At 45.0% G+C, this 24,183-nt stretch overlaps 1 protein-coding gene and 1 pseudogene across 2 annotated transcripts in view; both read left to right on the forward strand.

The window, feature by feature from the left end:
- The window catches only part of GPC6 (glypican 6), a 947,632-nt gene that overhangs the window by 854,516 nt on the left and 68,933 nt on the right, over window positions 1-24,183 (forward strand). The window contains exons 6-7 of one of the 2 annotated variants that reach the window (XM_077343885.1): window positions 8,539-8,682; window positions 17,744-17,773. In XM_077343885.1, coding sequence (XP_077200000.1) covers window positions 8,539-8,682; window positions 17,744-17,773 — 174 coding nt within the window. The remainder of the gene's footprint in view (window positions 1-8,538; window positions 8,683-17,743; window positions 17,774-24,183) is intronic. The other variant, XM_077343886.1, reaches the window with a different exon arrangement.
- On the forward strand, window positions 1,550-3,366 carry LOC143840517 (CCR4-NOT transcription complex subunit 11 pseudogene; annotated as a pseudogene).

The following is a 24,183-nucleotide window of genomic DNA, read 5'->3' on the forward strand; positions in this document are numbered from 1 at the left end:
GGAATGGAATGGAATGGAATGGAATGGAATGGAATGGAGTGGAATGGAATGTGGAATGGAATGGAATGGAATGGAATGGAATGGAATGTGGTTTGCCATTGCCTGTCTCTGCATAGCAACCTTAACATTCCTTGGTGGTCTCCCATCCAAGTACCTCTGTGATCTGATGAGGTCAGGCTTCCCTGGGCCACCCACGTCAGGGTTCATAATAACTTAATATAATGTTTTTCTGAATAAATCAATTCCTAGGGCTACAATTTTGCAATATCATTTGTTTGACATGAAGTACGGGTACAGTTGGGCAGTGAGCCGTGCCTAAAATAAGCGCAGGAATATCCATCTTCCCTTCATTCAAGAATTCATCTTGTTCTCAACTTTACTTGGAGAGCCAGCTTGGTCTAGTGGTTAGGAGTGAGGACTTCTAATATGGTGAGCCGGTTTGATTCTGCGCCCCCAGATGCAACCAGCTCGCCACAGCACTGACAAAGCTGTTCTGATCAAGCAGTAATATCAGCCGCTTTGAGACTCCTTCGGGTAGAGAAAAGCAGCATATAAGAACCAACTCTTCTTCTTCTTCTGAATTGCCATCCAGGTCAGGATTCATAATAACTTAATGTAATGTTTTTCTGAATAAATCAATTCCTAGGGCTACAATTCTGCAATATCATATGTTTGACATGAAGTATGGCTACAGTTGAGCAGTGAGTTGCAAGTAAAATAAGTGCTGGAATATCCATCTTCCCTTCATTCAAGGATTCATCTTGTTCTCAACTTGCTACCTTTATATCTCATGACATTCATAACAGAGAATCCACCTATATTCAGGCAGGGACACCTCAAGGTTTTGTGACTCCCGGCAGCATCTGGCTATAGACAACAGGTCCTGATTACTTTGTATTCTCAGGTTTGGCCCCCTGGTGGGTTTCCAGGTTAGGAAAACCATTTTTGGCAGGGCTGCTGCCAGCTTGAAGTTCACCAAAGGTCATTCATGGTCAGTCTGAATCCCAGCAAAACATATGACGAGGCCAAATGGCTATCGATCTCAGTTCACACGACCAATTGATTTGGGCTTATCCGGGGAACTGTGAGAGTCACCTGGATTTCCTGCGTGCAACTGCCTTCCAAAAGCTAACATGCAGAAGGCGATTAAATGAAACAGCCACTTAACTTCATTGTAAAGCCGTTCAGAAGCACGGCATGATGTTCAGAATCCTCTGGCCGCAGACCTTCAATAAGCCACAGCTCAGCCGAGAATCTGCCACATCAATAAGCAGAATCAATCGGATCCATTTCATCCGTTTTGTTTTCAGCTCACAAACCTTGCCCACCTGTCACACTGACTGCATTGAGGCTCTTATGACACAATCACCCTTGTTATAGGTCAGCTCCTTCTGGGCCATTAGGCATCTACTTAATGCGCCTCCTTCGATTTACATTCATAAGACTTGCTTTATGTGCTCTCGTTTAAAAACAGCAGAGGCAGCTGTGACTCAGTGGTAGAGCCAAGCCCTTTTGGTGCCACCTCCTGGACCCAGCACCTGTTGAGCACATGTCTCCAAACTGGGCCTGGCTGGTGGTCGAGAATGACAGCAAGAGGCCTCCGCTCCCTGGTCTTCTGCCATTTATAAGTCCACCAGAATAATTCTTCCTTTCTCAGCTGATGTTGGCCCCAACTAGAGAGCTCTTTAAAAAGCTCCCTCATTGAGACAGATCGTCTCAGTGGATGTAGGAAACATCTGCCAGTTGGTGGATATAAGCAGTCTTCAGCTAGCTTTACTGGAACATCAGTCTGAACTGCCAACATAAAGCCAGTTTCCCAAGTATTCTAAGTGGCCCTGACCCAGATTCTTCCCGTTCTGGTTTTCATGGCTCTGTTTCCTCCCAGATCGCTGAAACTCTAGTGCAGGCTTTCTCAAGCAGGGTTTCATGAAACCCTGGGGTTTCTTGATGTCCCTGGAAGAGTTTCCCGCATGGGTGGAAGCAAATTAATTTTTTAGTTATTTTTTCTAATTTCTTAAACGTTTATGGGGTGATATGACTATATCATATCTCCTTATGGACAGCTGGACTCCCCCCCCTCCCCTGGAACCATTTGCTAGATGTTTGGAACCAGTAGCTGAATGGCTTGAGCAGAGTCACATGAAACTCAACCCCTCTAAGATGGAGGTCCTATGGCTGGGCAGGAGGAGGGCAGAACAGGAAGTGCATTTACCTGTCCTGGCCAGGATGCAACTGACTACCGCACCTCTGGCCAGGAATTTAGGACTGACCTTAGATGCCCATCGGGCATTTTTTCATCTTCACCAGGTGAGGCTACTAGCACCCTACCTGTCCTCCAAGCACCTAGTTATGGTCATCCATGTGACAGTCACCACCAGACTAGACTTCTGTAACTCGTTATACTCGAGCCTCCCCTTGTCCCTGACTTGGAAATTGCAATTGGTGCAAAATATGGCTGCTAGGGTCTTCACAGGAACATCATGGAGGGCTCATATCCAGCCTGCGCTGAGGCAGCTGCATTGTTTGCCAGTTGCGGCCCGGATCCGGTTCATCCATCTTTGTGAGGATGAACTAACTTGGCTCAGTCCTATAAAGCCACATTGTGCAATTCAGGAGGACAAATCAAGGTATGTGAAAAACAGTGCTGGAGTAGAGCTCAAGAGCATCATGACCAAAGCTTTCTAAAGTCCTTTGTCATTATGACAGCCCTTGGGCAGCTGGAGAAAAACCTCAAGCTTGTTTACCAAAGTTGGCCTCAATCCTACCAAGCCACCTAGCAATTCCTAAGTTTAGCCTTTTTCAGATTTTTTTTGACTATGGAGGAACTCCTGAAATATTTTTTGGCCTTCGATAAGCCCAGACACCGGGCCAAAAGTGTGGCCAAGTCCATTAAGACAAGATATAGGGGAAAGCCAGGAAGCCCCTAGGAAGCTCTCACAGAGCTGCAAACTTCCAGGGAGCCCTAGTTGGGGATCTCAGTTTTAGCTGCTATAGCAATCTGATGCAGTCAACTCAGATAACAGAGCATTTCTCAGTACTGGTCCACATGGGCATGTCTCTCCATTCAATGGAAATTGGAAATCAGCTAACAACAGCAGTTGATCTTCCTCCAGAGTATATTCATCTTTATTTCTACATGTGAGCAGATTAAGGACAAGCGCATGCAGAACCAGTTGGTCCGTATTGTTCCTGTCTTTCTGCAATCCTTGATCCGGAATAAAAGCATTATTGTGCAGGACTTATTTATAGAGGTGCAGGCCTTTTTGTACTGAATTTGGTCGAATAAGAGAAGCAGCCAGCCTCTTCTAATTGCTCAAAGCACTTGACACTGGTGAAAGCCCTTCAGAGACAAAGACCTCAAAATAAGACTTACGTGGGAAGGCTGCATTTTGCATTAGTGCTCTGTTTGATTTGTGTATAGTTGATTTCCATCATTGCCTACAGTTGAGATTATAGTTGTGCTGTATTAAATACTGCTTTTCGTTGGTAGATCCTCTGCTTTGCATGCAAAAAGCCCTAGGTTCAGTCCCCAGCACCTCCAGTTTAGAGGATCAGGTGGTAGGTGATGTGAAAGACCTCCATCTGAGACCGTAGAGCATGGGTGTCAAACATACAGCCCACCTAGGGCTCTTATCTGACCCTTCAGACCAACAAAGTTTTATCACAAAGAGGACAAGGAGCCAGCAGGGGGTAAGCAGTGGGGCTCTAGATGGCCATCCTTTGTGTGCAAGCACCTTTCTTCAGATAAGTGTGTATCTTGAATGAAACTTTGATGGTCTTGAAGGTGCAACTGGACTCAAACTTTGCTCAAATCTAACTGTTCCTTTGGGGCAGTACTTTTGATCTAAATCGGCCCACCATCCCTGGTTTTTAAAGAAACATCCATGCTCCAAGCTCCATTCACCGAACTCCAAGCATTATAACTGTCTGAGCTTTTATTCTTTATTTAGAGAGGTACATTGTTGCCTAACTCTTTTTTTAAATTATTTGTAGGCTTAATGAAGATAACAGGAAGGTAGATTCTGTTGACCAAAGCTGCACAGGCAAGGGAAGACTTAAATCCCCCTCTTCCTCGTGTGACTGTTCTAGGACTTAGAACTTGCATTATTGGCATCTTTAAACATGGGGAAGATCCAATCACAGATTTCCCCTTTCTTTCAACTGCTTGGATCCTTGTTTAGGTTGACTGCAGAAAATAAAAATGTGTGCCATATTCCAAAAAGGACTTGTGAACACCTGTGTCTTTTCACCTAACTCCAATAGGAAATGCACACCAAAGCCGTAGTTCAGTTTTGAATATCTCCTCTATGCGTAAAGTGCCGTCAAGTAGCAGTGAACCAATGGTGACCCCAGCAAGAGGATCTAAAGGCAAGTAAGGTGGTTGGCTATTGCCTTTCTCTGTAGACTTTTTCTTGGTGGCCTCCCATCCGAGTAACAATCCTACCTAGCTTCTGAGATCTGACAAGGTCAGGCTATAGTAGTTAAGAGCAGCATCCTGTAATCTGGACAACCAGGTTTGAGCTCCCATTCCTCCTTCAGCCAGCTGGGTGACCTTGGGCCACTCGCAGTTCTGTCAGAGCTTTCCCAGTCTCACCTACCTCACAGGGTGCCTGTTAGTGAGCTGCTCTGAAATGCACGTGGCCTGCTTGGTAACCTGGGACCAGTCACAGTTCTCTCAGAGTTCTCTCAGCCTCATCTTCCTCACAGGATAGAAGGCAACTGTAAGCCACTTTGAGACTCAATCATACAAAAATACAGCTCTTCTTCTTAAGGTATCTCTGCCTGAATCCAGGCACAATTTCTATTATGAATTTCATCATACCACATAAAAAGTGTCGAATCCTTCCAAGGACGTGCACCTCTGATTAGCCCTCACCTAGTGAGCATTCTCTCAGCAGGGTGAGAAGTCTCTTTCTCTTTCCCTCCCCTGACCTCCTCCTTCTCCTTCCAGAGCTTCCAGAGAGGACATGGAGCCAGCAGGAGTTAAGCAATGGGGTTCTGGATGGCCATCCACACTCTCTTTGCCCCAGCCCTGCGCTCCCCATTCTCTTGCCTGCTGGGAGCCTGGGGATGGCCCTTTGGCTGCACTCTGTGAGGGCTGCCCTGCACTCCCTGCTTTCCTGCTGCTGGCAGATAGAATGGCAAGCTGAGGAGACACGCTCTGCACCTGTCTCGCCACTCTTGTCAGCCTCCTGGCCAACGGAGGGTGGGGATGGGAATGGCTTGGGACATATTTTGCATCAGCCCTGCCACTCTCTATAGCTTCCTAGGTGCTGGAGGGGCCAGCGGAAGGTAGAACAGCCAACTCTTCCCTAGCCGCACCATTCTCGCTGGCCTTCTCCTTGTTGTCAGGGCAAGCATCAGGCAGAGTAGATGTGCTCCACCCTGGCCCCGCCACTCTAGCAGGCCTCCTGCATGGCAGGAGAGCTGCGGGAACCTCCAAGACCCCCAGGCCATTTTTAAAACAGGCTTTGCTAGTAGTGAGATATGAAGTTAGCAAATTAGTAACACAGGAATCCCTGCGTGAAGGGATGTTGCTTATATTTGCCCCTATTTCAGTTTCAAAATAAATGTAACTATCAGTACACTGCCCAACTGACACCAGACTTCATGTCAAAGGATATGGACAACATCTTAAACCTAAGAATGGATTTATTGACAGAAACATTTTGTTATGATGAATCCTGGCCTGGGCTACACAGGGTAGCCGGATCTCATCAGATCACAAAAGTACTTTGATGGGAATCCACCAAGGAATGTCAGGGTTGCTATGCAGGGGCAGACAATGGCAAACCTAAAAGTCTTTTGCCTTACAGGATTTGCTGTAAGTTGGTAGCAGTTCCATTCCTTTATTACAAGCCAAAGCGTGAGGCACACTGTAAATTATACCTTTGGAAATAAAGAACAACGTTCTGAGATTTTTGTGGGCAAAGTTCTCCAAATTTCGGAGGAAAATCACAAGTATCATTAAGATTCATATTCAATAGTAGTAACGTGCATGCACACACAATTCTATCCATATCCCATGGTATGCATGTCTCTTTGAAAACCATTACATGACTACTTTTCTTGAGCTTTGAAAGTTGAACTCCCAGGTTTTAGAAAATCTAGACTATTATCCCAGTTTAATATTTCTAAAATCTCTATTCCCCATCCAAATTTGTACAAGATCTCCTTAGAAAAATATGCACTAATTTTTAAATAGGTCTTCACGGAGGATTTCAGACCACAGTTACTTGAAACCCTCAGGTTCTGTGGTTGAAATTATCTCCAGATGTTTGTTAAAACACATATAAAGCTACACGTGGCATAAGGGAGCAATAATCCTCAGAATTATGCTCTCTCGATCTTTGAATTCCATGGTCGCCAGGCAACTGGTGGAAGCCCCGAGGGGTCATGAGGGGTGCCACTGGGCAATTGTGTGACACCATTTCCAATAAAAACCAGAAGTGACATCATGTGTTTCTAGAAATCTAAAAACCATCTCCTCTTCTTCTCTTCCTGTACTATTGTACTATTTAGGGGGGGAATAATTAGTGACAACTTTTCAGTGTGGGGAAAACTAACCCTCAGTGCTTGACAGCTGGTGGTCTAGCCTCTCCATTATCCTACATTGAGATTCTGATGATGATGATGATGATGATGATGATTAAATTTCTTACCACCACTCCCAATAAGGTTCTTGGCAGGTTACAAAATGGCTATTGTCTACACACAGAAATGGTTCCTGCAGTATACAGGACCTCTTTCTATGCATACCATGTCAGGCAGACTGATTAGGCCAGTCAGAGCAATGAGCACATCAGGGTATTGATTGATCAGTATGCAACTTCTCCTGTTATATCTGCCATGAGCAATCTTCCTCAAGTCGTGGTAGCCACTTGCAATATTCATCTGTAGCTGTTTTTTATGTGGAATGTCAATTCACAGAATAGGCTACCTGAATTTGGGTAAAGAGAACTTTGGGGTTCTTTCAAACTAAGCGATATGGAGAATCTTGTTAAATATGGTTGATTGTCATTACTCCCCTCGCCTGATGGTTTGGTGCACATGCGCCTCTCTGGATGACTTTACCATTAAGTGGAATGAATAGGTCATTGTAGATCTCAGGCATTCATCATGCTTAACACAGAATGCCCATCTCAGGCATTCATCTTGCCTAACACAGAATGTCCTTCAGTCAAGTCTATTCAAATATTCAGCAGCCGGTCATGAAGTTTACAGTAATCACAAGTAGAAAGATCACATGAACCAGCCCTAGGAGTGATTCAGCTCAGGATTCCATTTCGTGCAGCAGCAAAATTTTTCTTATTGGCCATAGGGCTGACGGCATGACTTCACTGCTGGGTAAAACCTGGAAATTTCTGCCAGTCCTTCTGGAAATAACCAGAAACTCTGTAGTTTTACCATAGAGTTTCCAGCGACTTCAAGAGAGGTATGATGTCACTTTCAGATTTTCCCCAGAAGTGACATCGGACCATTAGCCCTATGGCCATCCTCAATATCTGATCCCCTCCCCAACTTCTGTTTGTTTCCAGGCCATGTAGGGAAACCCTAAAACCGATCCATATACTAGGGATGAGAGATATCATCATGAGCTCTGGTTTTTGGCTCCAAATGGTGCCCTTATTACAAAGTAAAACTTTTCAGTGAAGAGATAAAGATTTTTTTTTAGGCTACTTCATACAAAAGGGGGCAGTTCCCCATTGATGAAGCTGAGAAACTACAGATAAAGCCACTCAACCTCCAAGAGGAAAATGGGGTCCAATCCCTAAATTAACATAATTGGACAAATGCTGTAGTTGCTCCACAGATACAATTGACAACTCCCACTCAAATTCTTCTGTTCGTTCTCATGGAATGTGCTGATTAGCAACAACAAAACCCATGTTCTTTGTTCAGTGTAAAAACACAAATAAAATGACTACGTACACACTCTTTGGGGAGGATCATTATAATATGGTGGACATAATACTGTGTTAGGGTTGAAGGTAATACAAGTTAAAATCTACCACAGTATTACCTTTAAAGATCTATTTGTTCAAGTGCTGATCATGAGGCTGTGATCAGATCACTTTGACCAGGAATAAACTACTGCTAGATTTAGGGTAGGTGGGTTGGTCAGATCAGCTGGCAAGGGATGGGGGAAACCTAAGAGGAGCTAGAAGGGAAGAACCAGGAAGTAAATGCAATATCTCTGAATCACTCAGAAGTGACATAGCACATGATGGACACTGGGGTGATAATCTGGTTTGTGGGTAAAACCTCTATGGTAGACTCAGCCTCTTATCATGGAGTTTTGCCCAAAAACCAGAGTGTCACGTCATCTCCTGACATCACCAGTGTCTCTACATAGCTTCTCAATGACACAGGGACATCATGTTTACTTCCTGGTTGTTCCCTCCCCACTCCTGGTACCTTAAAATGGGGAAAGAGGCTCCTATCCAGGGGAGCCCCTGGCCCCAACTGGGGCTTGACAACCCTACTAGATTCCATTTTGAGATGAGACTTTATTGTATCTTGATGCGGTTCCTCCAGGTCTTTCAAGGGTGTGGACAACCTAAACCAGCTCCAGGATTAAGATCTTCCCGCTCTGTTCCTGATAACTTTAATACCCGTTTCCGGCACTACAATCCTGAGGAGAGGCCAACAACAGCTGCTGGTACGAGTTTGGATAGGCTGGTAAGTCATACTTTTAATAAAGATATCTTGATTGTCCTCAGTTGGAAGGAATCCATTTTGATAACTGACTCTTCCCACGCTTTTGGATTATCGTATTTACAGTACAAAGAAGAGTGATTGTATAATGAATAGCTGTTTCTTCGGGGCTGTCTTCATGCAGCATAGTTGCAAATCCTTAAAAACCAGGATTTTAGTCTGCTAGAGCCTTAGTGATCATTAATCTTGTCTCATTTTTCTACTTAACCGTGGGCTGGGTTGGTCGCTCTGTAATAGCTGTAATGTTTCACCGCACGGCAACTGAAGCAGCTGCACAATAACAACAAAAAAACTGTTTAATATCATTTTTAGCGACTGAAATCTTCTGTAATGAATATTTAGGGGAAACTGCATTGTGGTTTTATAGGCTTTGCTCAATCATGTGGCTTCTGGAACCAAGTTGCCCTGCTGAACCTACCCCTAACGCACAATAAAAATGACTTCCTGTCCCCTTTTGGAATGGTAGAGTCCTAAGGAGAGTTGAAGCTTTCTATGCCCACTGACTCCAGAAGGATGCCCGGATTAAACCTATTTATTTATTCACTAGTAATAAAACCCATTGTGAGAGGAAAAGACAAGGGGGTCTAGAAAAGGTGAGGAGGAGAGGGTGTGACGAGCTGTCGTTATGGTGAGGAGGTGTTCTGCAGTGGAACTTGACTGAGGGGGAGGTAACCCAGAGGTGGGAGAGAGAATACACCCCTCACACCCACCCCTCTATCGTCTCCTCAGCCACCACCAGAATTTCCCTCACTTCCCATCCCCCCTTTTTTCCCCTCAACTACTGTGGCCTATTATGCATGGCCGCTGAAACAGCGGCATGGAGAACGTGGAGGAGGAAGAAGTGAAGCAAACCGATTATGCACAGGATGGAACCCAACGGCGACAAAACCCAGATTATTCGATTATGCACATGGCTACTCCGGAGCTGCTTCTGGTTGCGCCCTAGTCCCCAGAAGCTCCACTTTCTTCCGCATCTCACTAATGCGGCTTTTTCGGCAGCATACATTGACTCTGCACCTGGTTGCCGCCTGCAGTGTGCATAATTGGTGATTTTAGCTGCCGCCATTCCACCCCGAATGCGGACCTTCAACTCCATGCATCCAAGAGAGAGAGAGAGAGAGAGAGAGAGAGAGAGAGAGAGAGAGAGAGAGAGAGAGGCCACCACAGCCAATTTGCCCCTTCAGCTGCCACCTCATCTTTGAGCACTGCCTCAGCCACTGCCACCTCCGCCTCCTGCTCAGCAGCGCTTTATTCAAAGTGGCCAGGGGTGGGGCAGGGTTGAGGGCCACTTGGCTGGGGGAGTGTATGGGGGAGTGGGCATGAGTCACAGCATCTTCCAATGTACTGACATCACACAGAAAAGACGCCAGCATGACAAATGAAGCCACAGCTCGCATTCGCTCCCAGCATCCACTGCCTTACATTTATATAACTATACCTAATCGATGGAAAGATGGCTGCAAGAGTCTACGGGGCAGAGCTAAGCTGGTGGCAGGGATCCCCTGCTGATGGCAAGTGTTTCCTGCTGCTTCTCAGCTGGTTGATGGGGAAATGACTGAGCAGTGGCAGCAGGCAGTGTCCCGATTCTCTGACATCACTCCCCAAATGCCCATAAGTGATGTCAGGATGTCACCAGGGCCTGTCTAGCAGTTAAACAAAACTCTATGGTTAAATCAAAGAGTTTTGCCTAAGTGCTAGGATATACCCAGTGACACACCGATGGCAATTCCAGGTCCATGGGAAACAATGCAAGGGCCCCCCTACCTGGTGAGTCTCCTCATAAGCCTTGCACTGGCGACCCTAAGCAGAGCCAGGCTGGCCAATAGACAAGATGTACATGCACATCACTTCCTGTCATACATTCCGGAGCCACAACAGGCAATGTAGTGCCCATGCAAACGTACAGTGGAAAGCACTTCCAAGGCTGGATTTTATTTACAACAGTGGTTCTCAACATGGAGGATACGACCCCTTGAGGGGTCGTCCTGCCTTTTCCCGGGGGTTACCGAGATAGCTCAGCAGCGGCATGCCACTGGCCTCCTCCATCCTGCCTCAGAGCTCATGGAAACCACAGAGATCACTGAGGCTGTGCAGAGGAGGCCAGCGCCATGGTGAGCAGGAGCGGCAGTGGTGGCAGCGTGTGTGCATATGTGCACGCATACACATGTGTGCATGCTGCTGCCACTCCTGCTGTAGGGGACACGCCATTAGGGCGGTTGAGAACCGCTGATTTAGAAGAAGAAGACTTGGGTTGTATATCTCTCTTTTCTCTACCAGGAGACTCAATGCAGCTTCCAATCACCTTCCTTTGTTCTCCCCACAACAGATACCTTGGAAGGTAGGTGAGGCTGAGAGAGCTCTGACAGGGCTACTTGGGGAGGACAGTTCTAACAGGACTGTGACTAGCCCAAGGTCACCCAGCTGGTTGGATGTGGAGGAGTGGGGAATCCAACCCAGCTCTCCAGATTAGAAGCCATTCCTCTTAGCCACTACACCATGCCGACTCTCATTCACCATAATGTTTTCAGTGGGTTCACATGCAGATGGCGCCTTGTTTAGCCATCAATACTTGTTGGAAGCGTGACTGAAGCTGGTGGGTCCGGTAGAATGATTCCTCTCTGTTCCTGTTGGTTCCTCGCACAAGCTTGGCGGTCTTTGGCAGCAGTGAAAACAGGGTTGCTAGGAACAAGAAGACTTCCCCCCCATCACCACTCCAGCAACACCAATGCCGTCCGGCCAGCTGGAGTCACAATGAAGAGCTGGGTCAGAGCGTTGCTTGAAAGCCTTCCCACCATTTGATATCAATCTCCCTTGTCAGAATTATTGTTACTCTTCTGATGAAACAGGGCGAGTGGCTTGGGCGGGAGACAGATCCGTTTCCGCCTGCGACGGAATTGAACATGCCAGCAACCGAAATAAGTAATCCGGCGCCTGTCACATTAAAGCACAGTCGCTTCAACTCCCAATTAACTTTACAATGCACTCATTTTTACAAGCTCCACTCATAATTAAATAAGTACTTGTTGTGAAGTGTCCATATGCATAATGCATCTTCCTTCACTGTAGTTTAATTAAGGATTTCACAAAGACATCCGCGTTGGGGCAGAAAACTTGCTGTATAGCGACATTAAAAGCATAAGCAGTGGGGTCCTTTGGCCGCATTTGTGTTTTGTTTTGTTTTTTTAATCAAAATTCCGTCGCTAATATTATTGGCTACCACTTCCCCTCCAGCATGGCGTAGTGGTTAAAGAATGGCAGACTCTAATCTGGAGATCCAAGTTTGACTCATCTACATACAGCCAACTGGGTGACCTCAGGCTAGTCACAGGTCTCTTAGGGCTATTCTCGCAGAGCAGTTCTTGCAAAGCTCTCTCAGATCCACCCACCTCACAGGGTGTCTCTTGTGGGAAAAGGAAGGGAAAGGTCTTTGTTTGTAAGCTGCCTTGGGACTCCTTTGGATCATGAAAAATGGGATATTAAAACCCAACTCTTCTCCTCCTCCTCCTCCTCCTCCTCCTCCTCCTCCTCCTCCTCCTTCTCCTTCTTCCTCTTCTCCTCCTCTTTCTCCTCCTCCTCCTCCTTCCTTTTCTATGTTTTATGCACTCTCCAGTGATCCTATTCCCATAGCAACTATTTTGCTGCACACCACTGTTTGCAATAGCTTTTGCAGACAAATAGTTTGGGGATGGGGCCAGGATTACAGTTGGAAGCCCCACTCCTTGCAGGCATACTCCTTGCAAACTGAGCACAGGTCCTACATGCCTCTATATGCGTGTGCACAGCGTACTTCCTCCATCAGGGCTGGCATCAGCATCCTCCGAGGTGGGTCAAGGGCCAGGGCCCAGAGCTTTGGCCAGGGCCCCCTTTCACAGCCCTCCCCACACACATAGTTGTTCATCACCCCTTCCGTTTGCCTTTTCTTGTCCCTTTGCTTGCAAGCCTTCCACTGCCCATGGGAAAGGACCTGAGGTTGATGCACTGAGGCAGCCATCCTGGGGGTATCCACAGAAGCAGCATGCCACAGCCAGAGCTGTTGGGGAAAAGTTATGAATGGTTTGTAGGTGGCTATGGGCACACGTGGTGTGAGGTGAGAAATGGAAGGATGGGAACACATACAGGCAGACAGTTGAAATGAAAGGGTGGGGCTGGACACCATCTGCCCAGGGCATCCAAAACATGGAATCAGCACTGCTCTCCCTAGCCAGGCACCTGCTTTTTCAGGAGTCCTAACAGAAAGGTCTATGGTTTGTTTGTTTGTTTGGTTGTTTATCTATGCCATGTGTAATGTAGACAGGAGATCCGGGGATTGTCTGGCAGCCAGGCAAGGGATGTTCGGAGGTAGTTTGCCATTGCTTGCTTCTGCGTAATTACCCCTACTGTTCCTTGGAGGAACTACTACCCAAATCCTTGGAGATCTCCCAACCAAATATTAGCCTGGGTCAACCCTTCTTTACTTCTGAAATCTGGCTGCCTATTGAGGTCAGGGGAGATGATGCATGTAGACTTCTTCTATCCCAGTTCCTCCTAGGGGGTTGCCAGCTGTTGCCAGCCTAGCAGAGCTCTTAGCACATACACTTCTACGAGGCCATCCACAGCTGGCAATCCCCAGGAGGAATTGGGGGAGCAGTAATAGGCATGCCGGCAGATAACATCTCTTCCGGCATAAAAGGAAAGTGAAGTCATTATGCTGGGGTAGAACTCTGGAATTCACCCAAAACTCTGGTTAAACCCCCATGCAATGACATCACTTCTTTGTTGTTATTTTTTCTGGAAGTGATGTCAGGCTGGCACAATGCTGGCACTCCCCACCATTCACCCACCCGCTGACCTTCAAAGCACTCATGGGAAAGGCAGGTTAAGTATCTCCCCATCTAGGGTTGATGTATATCTTCTGGTTCATATGCCCAAGTTGGGGCAGACCTTGCCACCACAAACCTGCGTTCCTACCCCTGTGTCTTCATTCTCCTGAAAATCTTGTCCCCACGTTGCCACGTGTCCCTGGAAACTCATTTTTTATGATCTCCCCAAAGCAGGTTCTGGAATCATTCTTGTGCACACTCAATGTATGGCCTTCAATGTACATTTTGGCCAATCAGGATCCAGTTGCTAAGCTGGCCAAATCAGTGTCAATTCTGAAGAAGCTGACAAATTGGTAATAAGTGACATTTTCAAGCTGGAGGGCTAACCAGCCTCATGAATCTAGGATCAGTGTTACCAGGGGGAAAACCATTTTTTGATGTCAGTCTCTACTAAGGATCTGGAGCAGCTCTCTTGGCAACTTGTCCTGGTTGTCTGGAGAACGAGTAGATCTCAGCGTCAATAAGGCAATCTGCCCTGTATAATCCCAGCAGTGTACCAGGGTGACTTTAGCTAAATGTGGCCTTACCAAATTCTTCACAGTAGGCTGATGACCAGACTTCTTCCTTATCCATATGCTTCACCATCATGGTTAATTCCAGGCTGAGATGCAGGCTCATAGCCAGAAATTTTATGGGAGGGTCCATGAGTACTTGGAAAAGGCTACAGACCTGATCGATCCAAGTCCTGAGTCTCATATGATATCTACATACCATCAGGAATTGTACTGTGTGGTATCTTTGAATGCCTTCTTGGAACTTTCTATCCCCCATGGCTTCCCAGGTAATCTGGATAAAAATTGGTTTTATGTGTCCCTTTTCATCTCCATAATGAAAAGACCAACAGATTTTTTTTTTAATGAATTCAATAGGGTTCCCAGTTTCCCCCCAGGGATGAGGAATCCCTCGCCCCCAGCTCCTGTTTCTTGCCACTGCTCCTGTGGCCACCAGGAGAAAAATAGTTGGCGATGGTTTCACATAACTTCCAGGGAACTCCCATAAGTGATGTCATTGTAATCTAGAAATCATCAGAGAGACTATAGTTTTAGAATCCCAGAAAGGCATGACATCACTTCTTGTTTTCCCCCGGAAGTGACATTACACCATTGCCCAGTGGCTCCCCCCCATTCCCCCACCGCTCTGGACTCCCACCAATTGCAACACCATGCCAGTAACCATAGAATTCAGAGAGGGGGCAATGGTGTATTTCTGAGGGGGAATTGCTCCCATATGCTACATGTTGCTACAGGCCTAATAGGCTCTGAATTGTGGGGAGGGGAACAAATTTATTGCTATTCACATTTATTTATGAGTTCATTAGTCAATTTGCTCAGGAAATAAAATGTTCTCAATGCAGTTTGCAAAAGCAAAGGCATAATACTTTCAGTTAAAATACTTTGAGCAAAAATGTGAATATTAGCAGGCATAAAATAAATAAGCAACAGCAACTGTATTAACTAAAAGTCCCACCCCATAGATCATCTGCGGTTAGGTAAAGTCTTCCAAAAGCAATATTTAGAGTAAGCGGAAGCTGTAGGAGAAGAAGAAAAACTGATTTTGAAGAGTGAGAACTGGTCCTGCTGTTTGTCCTCAGTTTGCCACCCTTGGAAGTCTGTTACCTCTGCTCACAGATATTTCATTTACCGATTGTCACATAAGTATCACTAGACCAGTCCCCCCTGTAGCTTGTGACCCCATAAGCCATTTTTCTGTATCTACAACAGTTGAGAACTTGGGAGCTTCTGCCCTTCAATGCCCAATGGCACCTATTCCCTACCATTTGTCAAATCAACTAGGTGATCTTTCAGTTTTCGCGCTCCCTGTGGTGTTGAGATGCAGTGGTACAGAGTAATGGAATGAGCGAAAGCAGTAAAGCCTATGCTTTGCATACATAGTTCAGAAGCCCTGGTTCTCCAGTAGAAGGCTAGAAAAAGATAACTGAGATCTTGCTGTTGTTGTTGTTGTTGTTATGTGCGAAGTCGTGTCCGACCCATCGCGACCCCATGGACAATGATCCTCCAGGTCTTGCTGAGCTACTGCTAAATCAGAGTAGCCAAATGTGGGCTAAATGGGCCAACCATATCTTATCCTAGATAAGACAGGAATGTGATATTGCACAAACACACCGAGAAGTAAATAAACTGCCCCACAACTGTTCACACACTCTACACTCTGGCGTGTAGTGTGAACTTGCCAATTCCCACTTCTGAAGATGTCTGCCATAGTAGCTGGCAAAATGTCAGAGACTCAAACTACCAGTCACACAGCCCAGAAAACCCACAACATCCAGTTGACTCTGGCTGCGAAAGCTTTCAACAGTTCATTAGTCATATAAGTCTTCTTTGTATGTTCAGATATGTCACATGGCTAACACTAGGGATGAATATCCATACTTGTTCCAACCAAAATGAACACTTTTGGCACTACTTGAAGTAGAAGAAACCATGGAGTTGCCAGCCAACAGGTGGGACCTGTAGATATTCTCGGAATTACAACTGATTCCCAGATGACGGACATCTGTCCGCCTGGAGCAAATGGTGCTTAGGAGGGTGAACTCTGTAACACCATAACAGGCTAAGACCCGTGCCTTCCCCAAACCTTGCCCTTCCCAGGTCCCACCCCTAAATTTTCAGGAATTTCCTAACCTGCAGCTGGCAACTCTAAGAATATGCACACTCCAGATGTACACTCCAGAAATAAACTGATTGCAACTGAACTTATAATGGAACAGAAATAAACAAGAGAACTTAGTACGAATACTGCCTTTGAGGTCTCCCGGATAATATGCGGCCAGATTGTTTCATATTGATTGATCATAACGCGGTCCAAAATGAGGCAGCTTGGAGCATTTCAAATGCAGAGGGGGGCAGCTCTGCCTTCATCAAAGCATCAGTCTTTGCCAGTCTAAAACCCAAATGTGCATGTCTGCAGAACAGTTACACGTATATGGAGGCATGGTTTAAAAAATTCAGACTCGCCAAGAACCTATAACCAAGCTTCTCAATCTGTTTGTGTCTCTCAAAGAAATGGTGCAGGTTTAGTTCCTGTTGAGTCTGTAGTTCTGCCGAGGACTGAGCTTGAGGTCTGAGGCAGGATCGCGATCCCGCACGGCACTCAGCCAATGTGTGGCTAGGTCCCAACTGCTGGGTCCAATTAGTTTAAAGTGAAATTGACCAATAGGACACACTGTTGGGAAGATCTATTGTGCTGTATTGTATATATGTTGGGGGGGTTATGGGGTTTCTCTGGTTCAGTTTTGGTTCTTGTACTATCACGCTGGGGTCACAATAAAGAGCTGAAATGAACTCCCATGTCCTGGTCTCTGAACCAATGGACCTGACAGTTCTAATTTGATTTCTGTTGATGCCTTGAGCTGAAGTCACCTGGTAGTGATTTTTTTTTTATTTTGGAGGGGGGATTAAGGTAGGAAAGTTTTTTTTTAATTACCCCAACTGTTAGGATGGAATACTGTTTGATGAATTCAGCAGAATCACAGAAGGAAAATAAAATTAGAAATCATTGGGGAGTGGGAGCCAGGATATATGTTACAGTTTCACATGACGGGAGCTGCACAGTCATTCGGATAGTGTGTTGTCGCTGTGCGACAGCAATCATTCATCACTGGAACCTTCAGTCCACACCAGCATAATCCAGTTATAATACAAATTATTAAGGTAACCAGGTCCCCCCTAACCACCAGCGGAGGATGGGGATGTAGGATTGCTACATATCGATTTAGAAGCTCCTGGAGATTTGGAGATGAAGCTTGGGGAGCTCGGGGTATTCAGGGACGTGCAATGCCATAGATTCTATCATCCAAATCACCCATTTTCTCCAGAGAAGCTTTGTAACCTGGAGATGAGCTGTAATTCCAGGGGGATCCCCAGGTCCCACCTGGAGGCTGGCATCCCTACAAATTACCGTGATCACTCGATGACAGTACAATAGCCACTGATGTGTGGATGTTACAATTTTTTTTTAAATTCTCTAGCTCTTTGATGTTGGCAAACAATATAAAAAAGTAATATATGCATTTACCAGTAAAGCTCTGGCCTCGAAGCTGAGCTGTGTCTATTGTCAACCATTAATGTCTAGAATGACTTAGCTGTTTCCTATCTTGAACCCTCTCTTTATTTTTCTTTCTCTCTCTTTCCTTTTTTGCTTCCCAGAGGACTATCTGGAGGACAATGCAACATGGTGTAAGCTTCGGTATTCTTATTCTTGAGTTTCATAACCATGTGCCTATTTCGGAGTCTGCCCACCACACTGCATCTAATGTCATGATCACCATGTTCCATTTCGCTTTTCGACAGAATGATTCCATTTCTCGCTCTCTGAATCTTTATGCTTCAAATGGATGGGCGCATTCCAATGTTCCAGGGTGGTTTATAATCTAGGCCGCTGTTTCCTAAATTACAGGCCCGTTATGGTCTTGAAGTGGAAACAATTGCCCGTATGATATTACACTAAGGTTGAACTGTGGATCACTTAATGTCAGGTTCTAAAGGAATAAGATGTTTTACTCTCTGGAAGGGTTATATAGAGATTATTCCCTTTTCCTTGTGATAATCTACCTGGAATGGGATGTTTTGGAGGGACTGGATCCATACGGATTTGTGACAGGCAGCACTTAGAAAATGAGGCTCTAAGTACTGGAGCGAGGGAAGAATTAAAACTCTTCGCTAGGCAGATAAAAGCTAGGGCTACAGACTCTGAGCCCACAGCTACAGCATAGTAGGAGTATTGCTGTCTGTGGTTTTTAACTGGTATTTTATCGGGATTTTAAACAGATTTTTGTAACCCGCCACAAGCCGTATGGGAGTGGCGGGTAAGAAATCTAATAAATAATAATAAAAATAAAATAATAATATTACTGGCTGTGGGCTGGAAGGAAGAGAGTTCAGTTTGAGACTGGTCAGAGAGAGATCTGGCTCAAAACCTTAGCTTAAAAACTCCTCAGAGGAGACACTCTAGTGAGCGTGCTAGGTTTCAATTGACAGAGCTAATCCACGCAGTGTCTGGTTCACTAGGGCAGTAATTTGGCAGAGAGAATTTGGGTAGTGAAATCTTCTAACAAAGAGAAGGTAGAACCTAGCCTAGATGTAAGGGGAAATTAGGGGGGTATTTCCTAAGATACATGTGTGCCAAGTAGAGTTTCAGTCACTTCAGAAAGAGAGGAGGTTTTGGTATATGCACAGAGTGCCCACATTCTAAGAACCAGAGGGAGAGATCAAGGGAACTGTATAGAAGACGAGCTACAAATTAATGTGTTCTGGAATAAGCACAGTGAAAGAAACCTCTGATAAAAAGAAGCTTTGACATCTGAAATAAAAGCCTGCAGACAACTGATAAGCCAGTAACAGAATTAGAAACCAAAAATTAACTGATATGTAAAAATTAAAGTGATTCCTCAATTCCAATATAACTCTGTAATTTTTAAAATGTGTTTGGCTATAAAAATGCCTCAGTGCCATTATGACTAAGGAGTTTTAGTGAAGAAATGGCTCTTCTCCTTCTCAGATGCTCCCCAGGGGGCAGGGAGTTTCATTCTTGGAGGGAAAATTTGCTTCACAGTGGGGAAGGGTGTAGAGAGGTATCTATCACAAGGGTTAATCTTGTGTATTCTCTACTGACTTGGTTTACTGCTTAAGTGTAGCAAGACTTCCTATTTCTGGCTTTTGTGGAAGTGAAAAAATCAGTGCATGCCATTGCAGGATGGGTCAGTACTTAGAGAAATGCTGAAAGGGGACATGATGTGGAAGCAGACCATAACTTATCAGAAAAGTGATGGGAACAAAAATGTATTGTATTAAATCTTTACCAAAAACAATTTGCACAACACTCTGTTTATCTTTTACTCTCTGGGAAGTTTGAGTCGGTTGTCCAGGAAGCTGGTCTTCTAAAGGAGTTTGAGACAAGATCTTGTGGAGTTTAGCTAAAATTTCTTTCTGGACCATACAAAAGAGTCTTCACTGCGACCAGTTCCTATGGACTTCACTCTAAAGTCAGAATCAGCTCTGGAGACATTGCTTAGGAGAGTATTCTTAATATGTAGGCCTGCTACCCCAACTCTGTTGGTAAGAAGATTTCCTTTCACCTACACCCATTCCACTTCAGACAAGGTTGAGAATTCCCTAGGTTGGGAGCAGAGCCCAAGGAAGGGGAGGTTTGGTGAGGGGTAGGACCTCAGTGGGGTATAATACCATACAAGCCACCTCAAAGCATCCATTTTCTCCAAGGGAACTGATCTCTGTGGTCCAGAAATCTGTTGTGACCCTAACTTCATACCAGTAATATTTCTGGAGCATTTAGGCACTGGTGTATCATGAAGCTGGTAGATTTATACTAGTTTCAGAGAGTAGTCATGTTGGCATGTGATACAACAGCTAGATTCATATCTAGTAGCACTTTAGAGACCAATATGACTTGGGGAGTGTAAGCTTTGGAGAGTCAATGGCTTTACAACTGCCTACCGGGACAGAGAAGCTGTCTTAATGACTTAGTTGGACTTTTCTCATTCTGCTGCCTCATCAGCTGAATAGGAAGAACATTGTGTTCCAAGTAGAGATGTTCTGGAATTATTGCAGGCAACAGAGATAATTTCTCCTGGAGAAAATCACTGCTTTGGGGTGGGAGTTGGACTTCATAGCATTATATTCCCCCGAGGTCCCTCCTCATCTCAAATCCTGCCCTGTCCCACCTCCATCTCCAGGTATTTCCCAATCCAGATCTGGCAGTCCTAGTTCAAAGAGAGAATGGGCTTGAGACCAGTTCCTAGGGCCCTTCCTCTGTTTTTTGAAATCAGAATTGACTCACATTAATCTGAGGCTGGAAAATCTCTCTAGTGAAATGATGTATAACATTTACAGCCAAAAAACGGGACAGGGAAATAGCCCAGCACGAGAAAGGTAACTAAAGGTTGAGATGGGGAAAAAAATGAAACTAAAATATAGCTAAGCGTAAAAGGTAAAGGTAAAGGTATCCCTTGTGCAAGTACCGAGTCATGTCTGACCCTTGGGGTGACGCCCTCTAGCGTTTTCTTGGCAGACTCAATACGGGGTGGTTTGCCATTCCCTTCCCCAGTCATTACTATTTTACCCCACAGCAAGCTGGGTAATCATTTTACCGACCTCAGAAGGATGGAAGGCTGAGTCAACCTTGAGCTGGATGCTGGGATCGAACTCCCAGCCTCATGGTCAGAGCTTCAGACAGCATGTTGGCTGTTTACCACCCTGTACCACAAGAGGCTCTATAGCTAAGCATACAGATATACAAAATATAGTATATTTAATTTAATTATACATTCAGAGGTGTGAAGATATCCTATGGTTCTGCATACAAGTACCTTTGCCTAATATAAAGTCAAAATACAGGTTAAAATGGACAAATTATGCCTATATACAGGAACCAAATGTGTTTCGGCTCAAACTTATGTCCAAACCGAACATTCCATAAATTAAACAACTATACAAATGTTATACATTCTAGACAAGAAGCATAGTCCATATGTTTTATTTCTCAAGCTGTCATGCTGTATTACAAAAAAAGAGGAATTAACTATCAAATGAACTGAAATATTCTCCGGTATCTCTGACAGCACAGGACAGATACAGTCTTTTCCCAGCATCCTTTGGGATCACCGTAGCCAGACTTAAGTACCGAATATGCTAAAGGAACCGGCCCTCATAAGGTATCAATCATATCTCCAGGCTAGAAAATAGCAGGTTCCGATGCTTAGCGAAGAAGCTGATGATTTCCACATGACGGTATTTTTCCGCCTGCCAGGTGATAAGCTGCTGCAGGTGAGATTTCCGCACGCATCAAATGGATAATGTTGTGGCTGAGAGATCCCAGCTGAGGACCTCGGCTCATCCATGCTGACAGATCCCCATTTACCAGCCTCATCTCCGTCTGAATCCCTTATAAGCAGAATTACTGTAATGGATTCATTTAGCAGTGCACTTCATAAACGACTGCACCTGCTAATATTATTAAGTGTTTCTACAGTATTTTTAATGGGGGGAAAGGACTGCTAATCTTCGTGACTGAGTTCTGAGATAAATTGCTGTTCTTCAGGCAGCCAAGGGAGATGAACACTGTAGAAAATCTCTAGAGAGAGCAATCAGGGAACCCACACACACTAAATCTTTTAAAATAGTGATATTCTTTTTTAAACTAGGATGCTTATTGAAGGTTTTTATAGAAATTTAAAAGCGTATATTAAAAAGGACAAGCAGAAAAAAGGAAAAGGAAAACAGAACAAAGAACAGACTTATTACATTCAGTGCATTAAATTCTTTAAGTCCCCAGCCAACTAGATCATAACCCATAAAGCACCCTATGTACTGCCAAATTCTGCAGTGCTGCCATTAAGATGCACAAAAATATCATGGGGAAATAAAGCTTTGTGCATTTTTTATAAGTTATAAGTTTACAGATTTTATATAAATTACTAGCAGAGAAGCCCGCTGTATCTCTGAATACAATGGGCACTAGGCTGCCCCCCACCTGTCACAGGAGAGGCCTCAAGAGGCCTCAGTGGGCCTTTTCAGGGAAGGAGAGCACTTGGGAGGGGGAGTCCGCTCCTACTCCCACCACCACAGCAGCTCTACCAAGGCCTGGCAAGGCCATGGCTGGAGCAGCTCAGGGCAGCAGGAGCACTGACAGGGTTTCCCACCCACCACCCACCTCCAGCCCAGCATCCCAGGATCCCAGGCCCTCTGCTCTCCTTCCCAGCTCTTGCTTACCGGGCTGCAACTTCTTCCAAATGGAAGAAGTTGCAGGTGGATGCGACCAGGGACCAGGTGGATGTGACCAGGGACAGGACATCCCTCTGGATGGCCACACATTGGGCAGGTGACCAATCAGGAATGGGGCAGCTGGGATGGTCAACCTGATTGGTGGTTAGGTGGTGAGTCCCAGCTCCTCCCAGCACCCCTTATCAGCTTTATTAATGGTTACAGATAGTTTACTTATGATTTTATGATTCTTAAATTAATTTTTTTTTAATTTTTGAAGTTTTAAATTAATTTGTGCTGCATTAGGTTTCTCCACGGGCAGTGAAAAGAGGTGAAATAAAACATGCCAGCTGGACTTCCCCTGCCCGCCCCTTCTCAGCTCCCCTAATCTTTCTGTTTCAAGTCAGGGGAAAGTAATGAGGAAGACCCGTGTTAAAATCAATCTGAATTCAACAGGATTGTCAATGGAATAAACAAAGTAAGTGCAGATTCAGCCCAGGTTAGGGGACTATAATAATGATGTGGTGGTAAGAAACAAAAACCTCATCAGACCTTTGAAGCGGGAACTTGTTTCTGTTCCCTTTGGGGCTTTTAGGTTTACAAATGTACCAAGCGTCACATTTTCCAAAATGCACTGACTGAAAAAATAATGAACTCTTGAAAATGACGGCCGAGGTGACCTTTTATGCAATGATGTAATATATCAGCTCATTCCCAGTCCCTGAACTACCATGACAGGTAGGGCTCTAATTAGATTGTAAACCTCTGGGCAGGGCTCTGTTACTATGGAACAAAAAGTTGACTTCAAGTATTGTCAAAATCAGGGGTAGTCAACCTGTGGTCCTCCAGATGTCAATGGACTACAATGAATTGTAGTCCATGAACATCTCGAAGACCACAGGTTGACTACCCGTGGTCAAAATAATAAAATATAAGGTTTTGGAGGGCACGGGGATGGTGCAGCTTTCCCTGGATTGTTCTGTGACAGGCGGTGAGTGGGGATGCTTTGGTTTGAATGGTCTCCATTGAAGAATATGGCCTGTACATAAAATTATTCTTGACGGAGAAAGCTGGCTCAGATCCACGCCGGCTGGTTTGTCCATGAATAGTGCATTTTTGCATAGAGGAACACAGTGACAAACAACTTCACAGCTGGAAGTGGTAAAATCCCAAGTAGGTAGTTTTGTGTGATACTGCAGACAATATAAATGGGCTCTAATCTCAACATGGGAGTTTGCCCAAAGCTGTACTAGGATCTTTAATTTATATACCAGAGTTTGCCCAGTCATGGAAGCATGAGACTGAATACAATAAACAAATCTCCCAAGAAGTATGTAGCAGAAAAGGTAAATTCAAGCAGATTCAGTTCACATTCACATTCAAATTGCAAGCAAAAGAAGCTAGAGCTGGCAATGAAGAAGCCAAATCTAAAGAGTACTTTGGGAAAATGGCCAGCTTGTCCAGCATCATGTGTGTGAGAGTATGAGGACATTGCATGTGAGACCTGGGCATAGTCTGCACAGAGCTTTTTACCCACTCCCACTTTGAATGAATCCCTGCAGTCTACACTGAATTTGATTTCCACTTTGATTTGGGGTGCTTTAAATTTTCTCTCTGCAACATGCATGATTGATTCGTTGTGATCCTACCTTTCCCCCACGTTATCCTGGATATATTTGAAGGACCACTATGAGTAAATGTGTAGATGACTCCTTTTTGCGAATTAACCTGCCTGGGACCAAGGGAGTTGTCCCTGACTGGCCAGGTTATCAGTTCAAGGACTTCCTGGTTCCTAGTTGCAGGGCTTTCCTTAAAGTGACTGCACTCCAGAAGCCCTAATTTCTCTCAGCAGAGATTTGCCTCTTGAATTT

This window comes from Paroedura picta, chromosome 6 (assembly GCF_049243985.1).
Source record: "Paroedura picta isolate Pp20150507F chromosome 6, Ppicta_v3.0, whole genome shotgun sequence".
NCBI classification, from domain to species: domain Eukaryota; kingdom Metazoa; phylum Chordata; class Lepidosauria; order Squamata; family Gekkonidae; genus Paroedura; species Paroedura picta.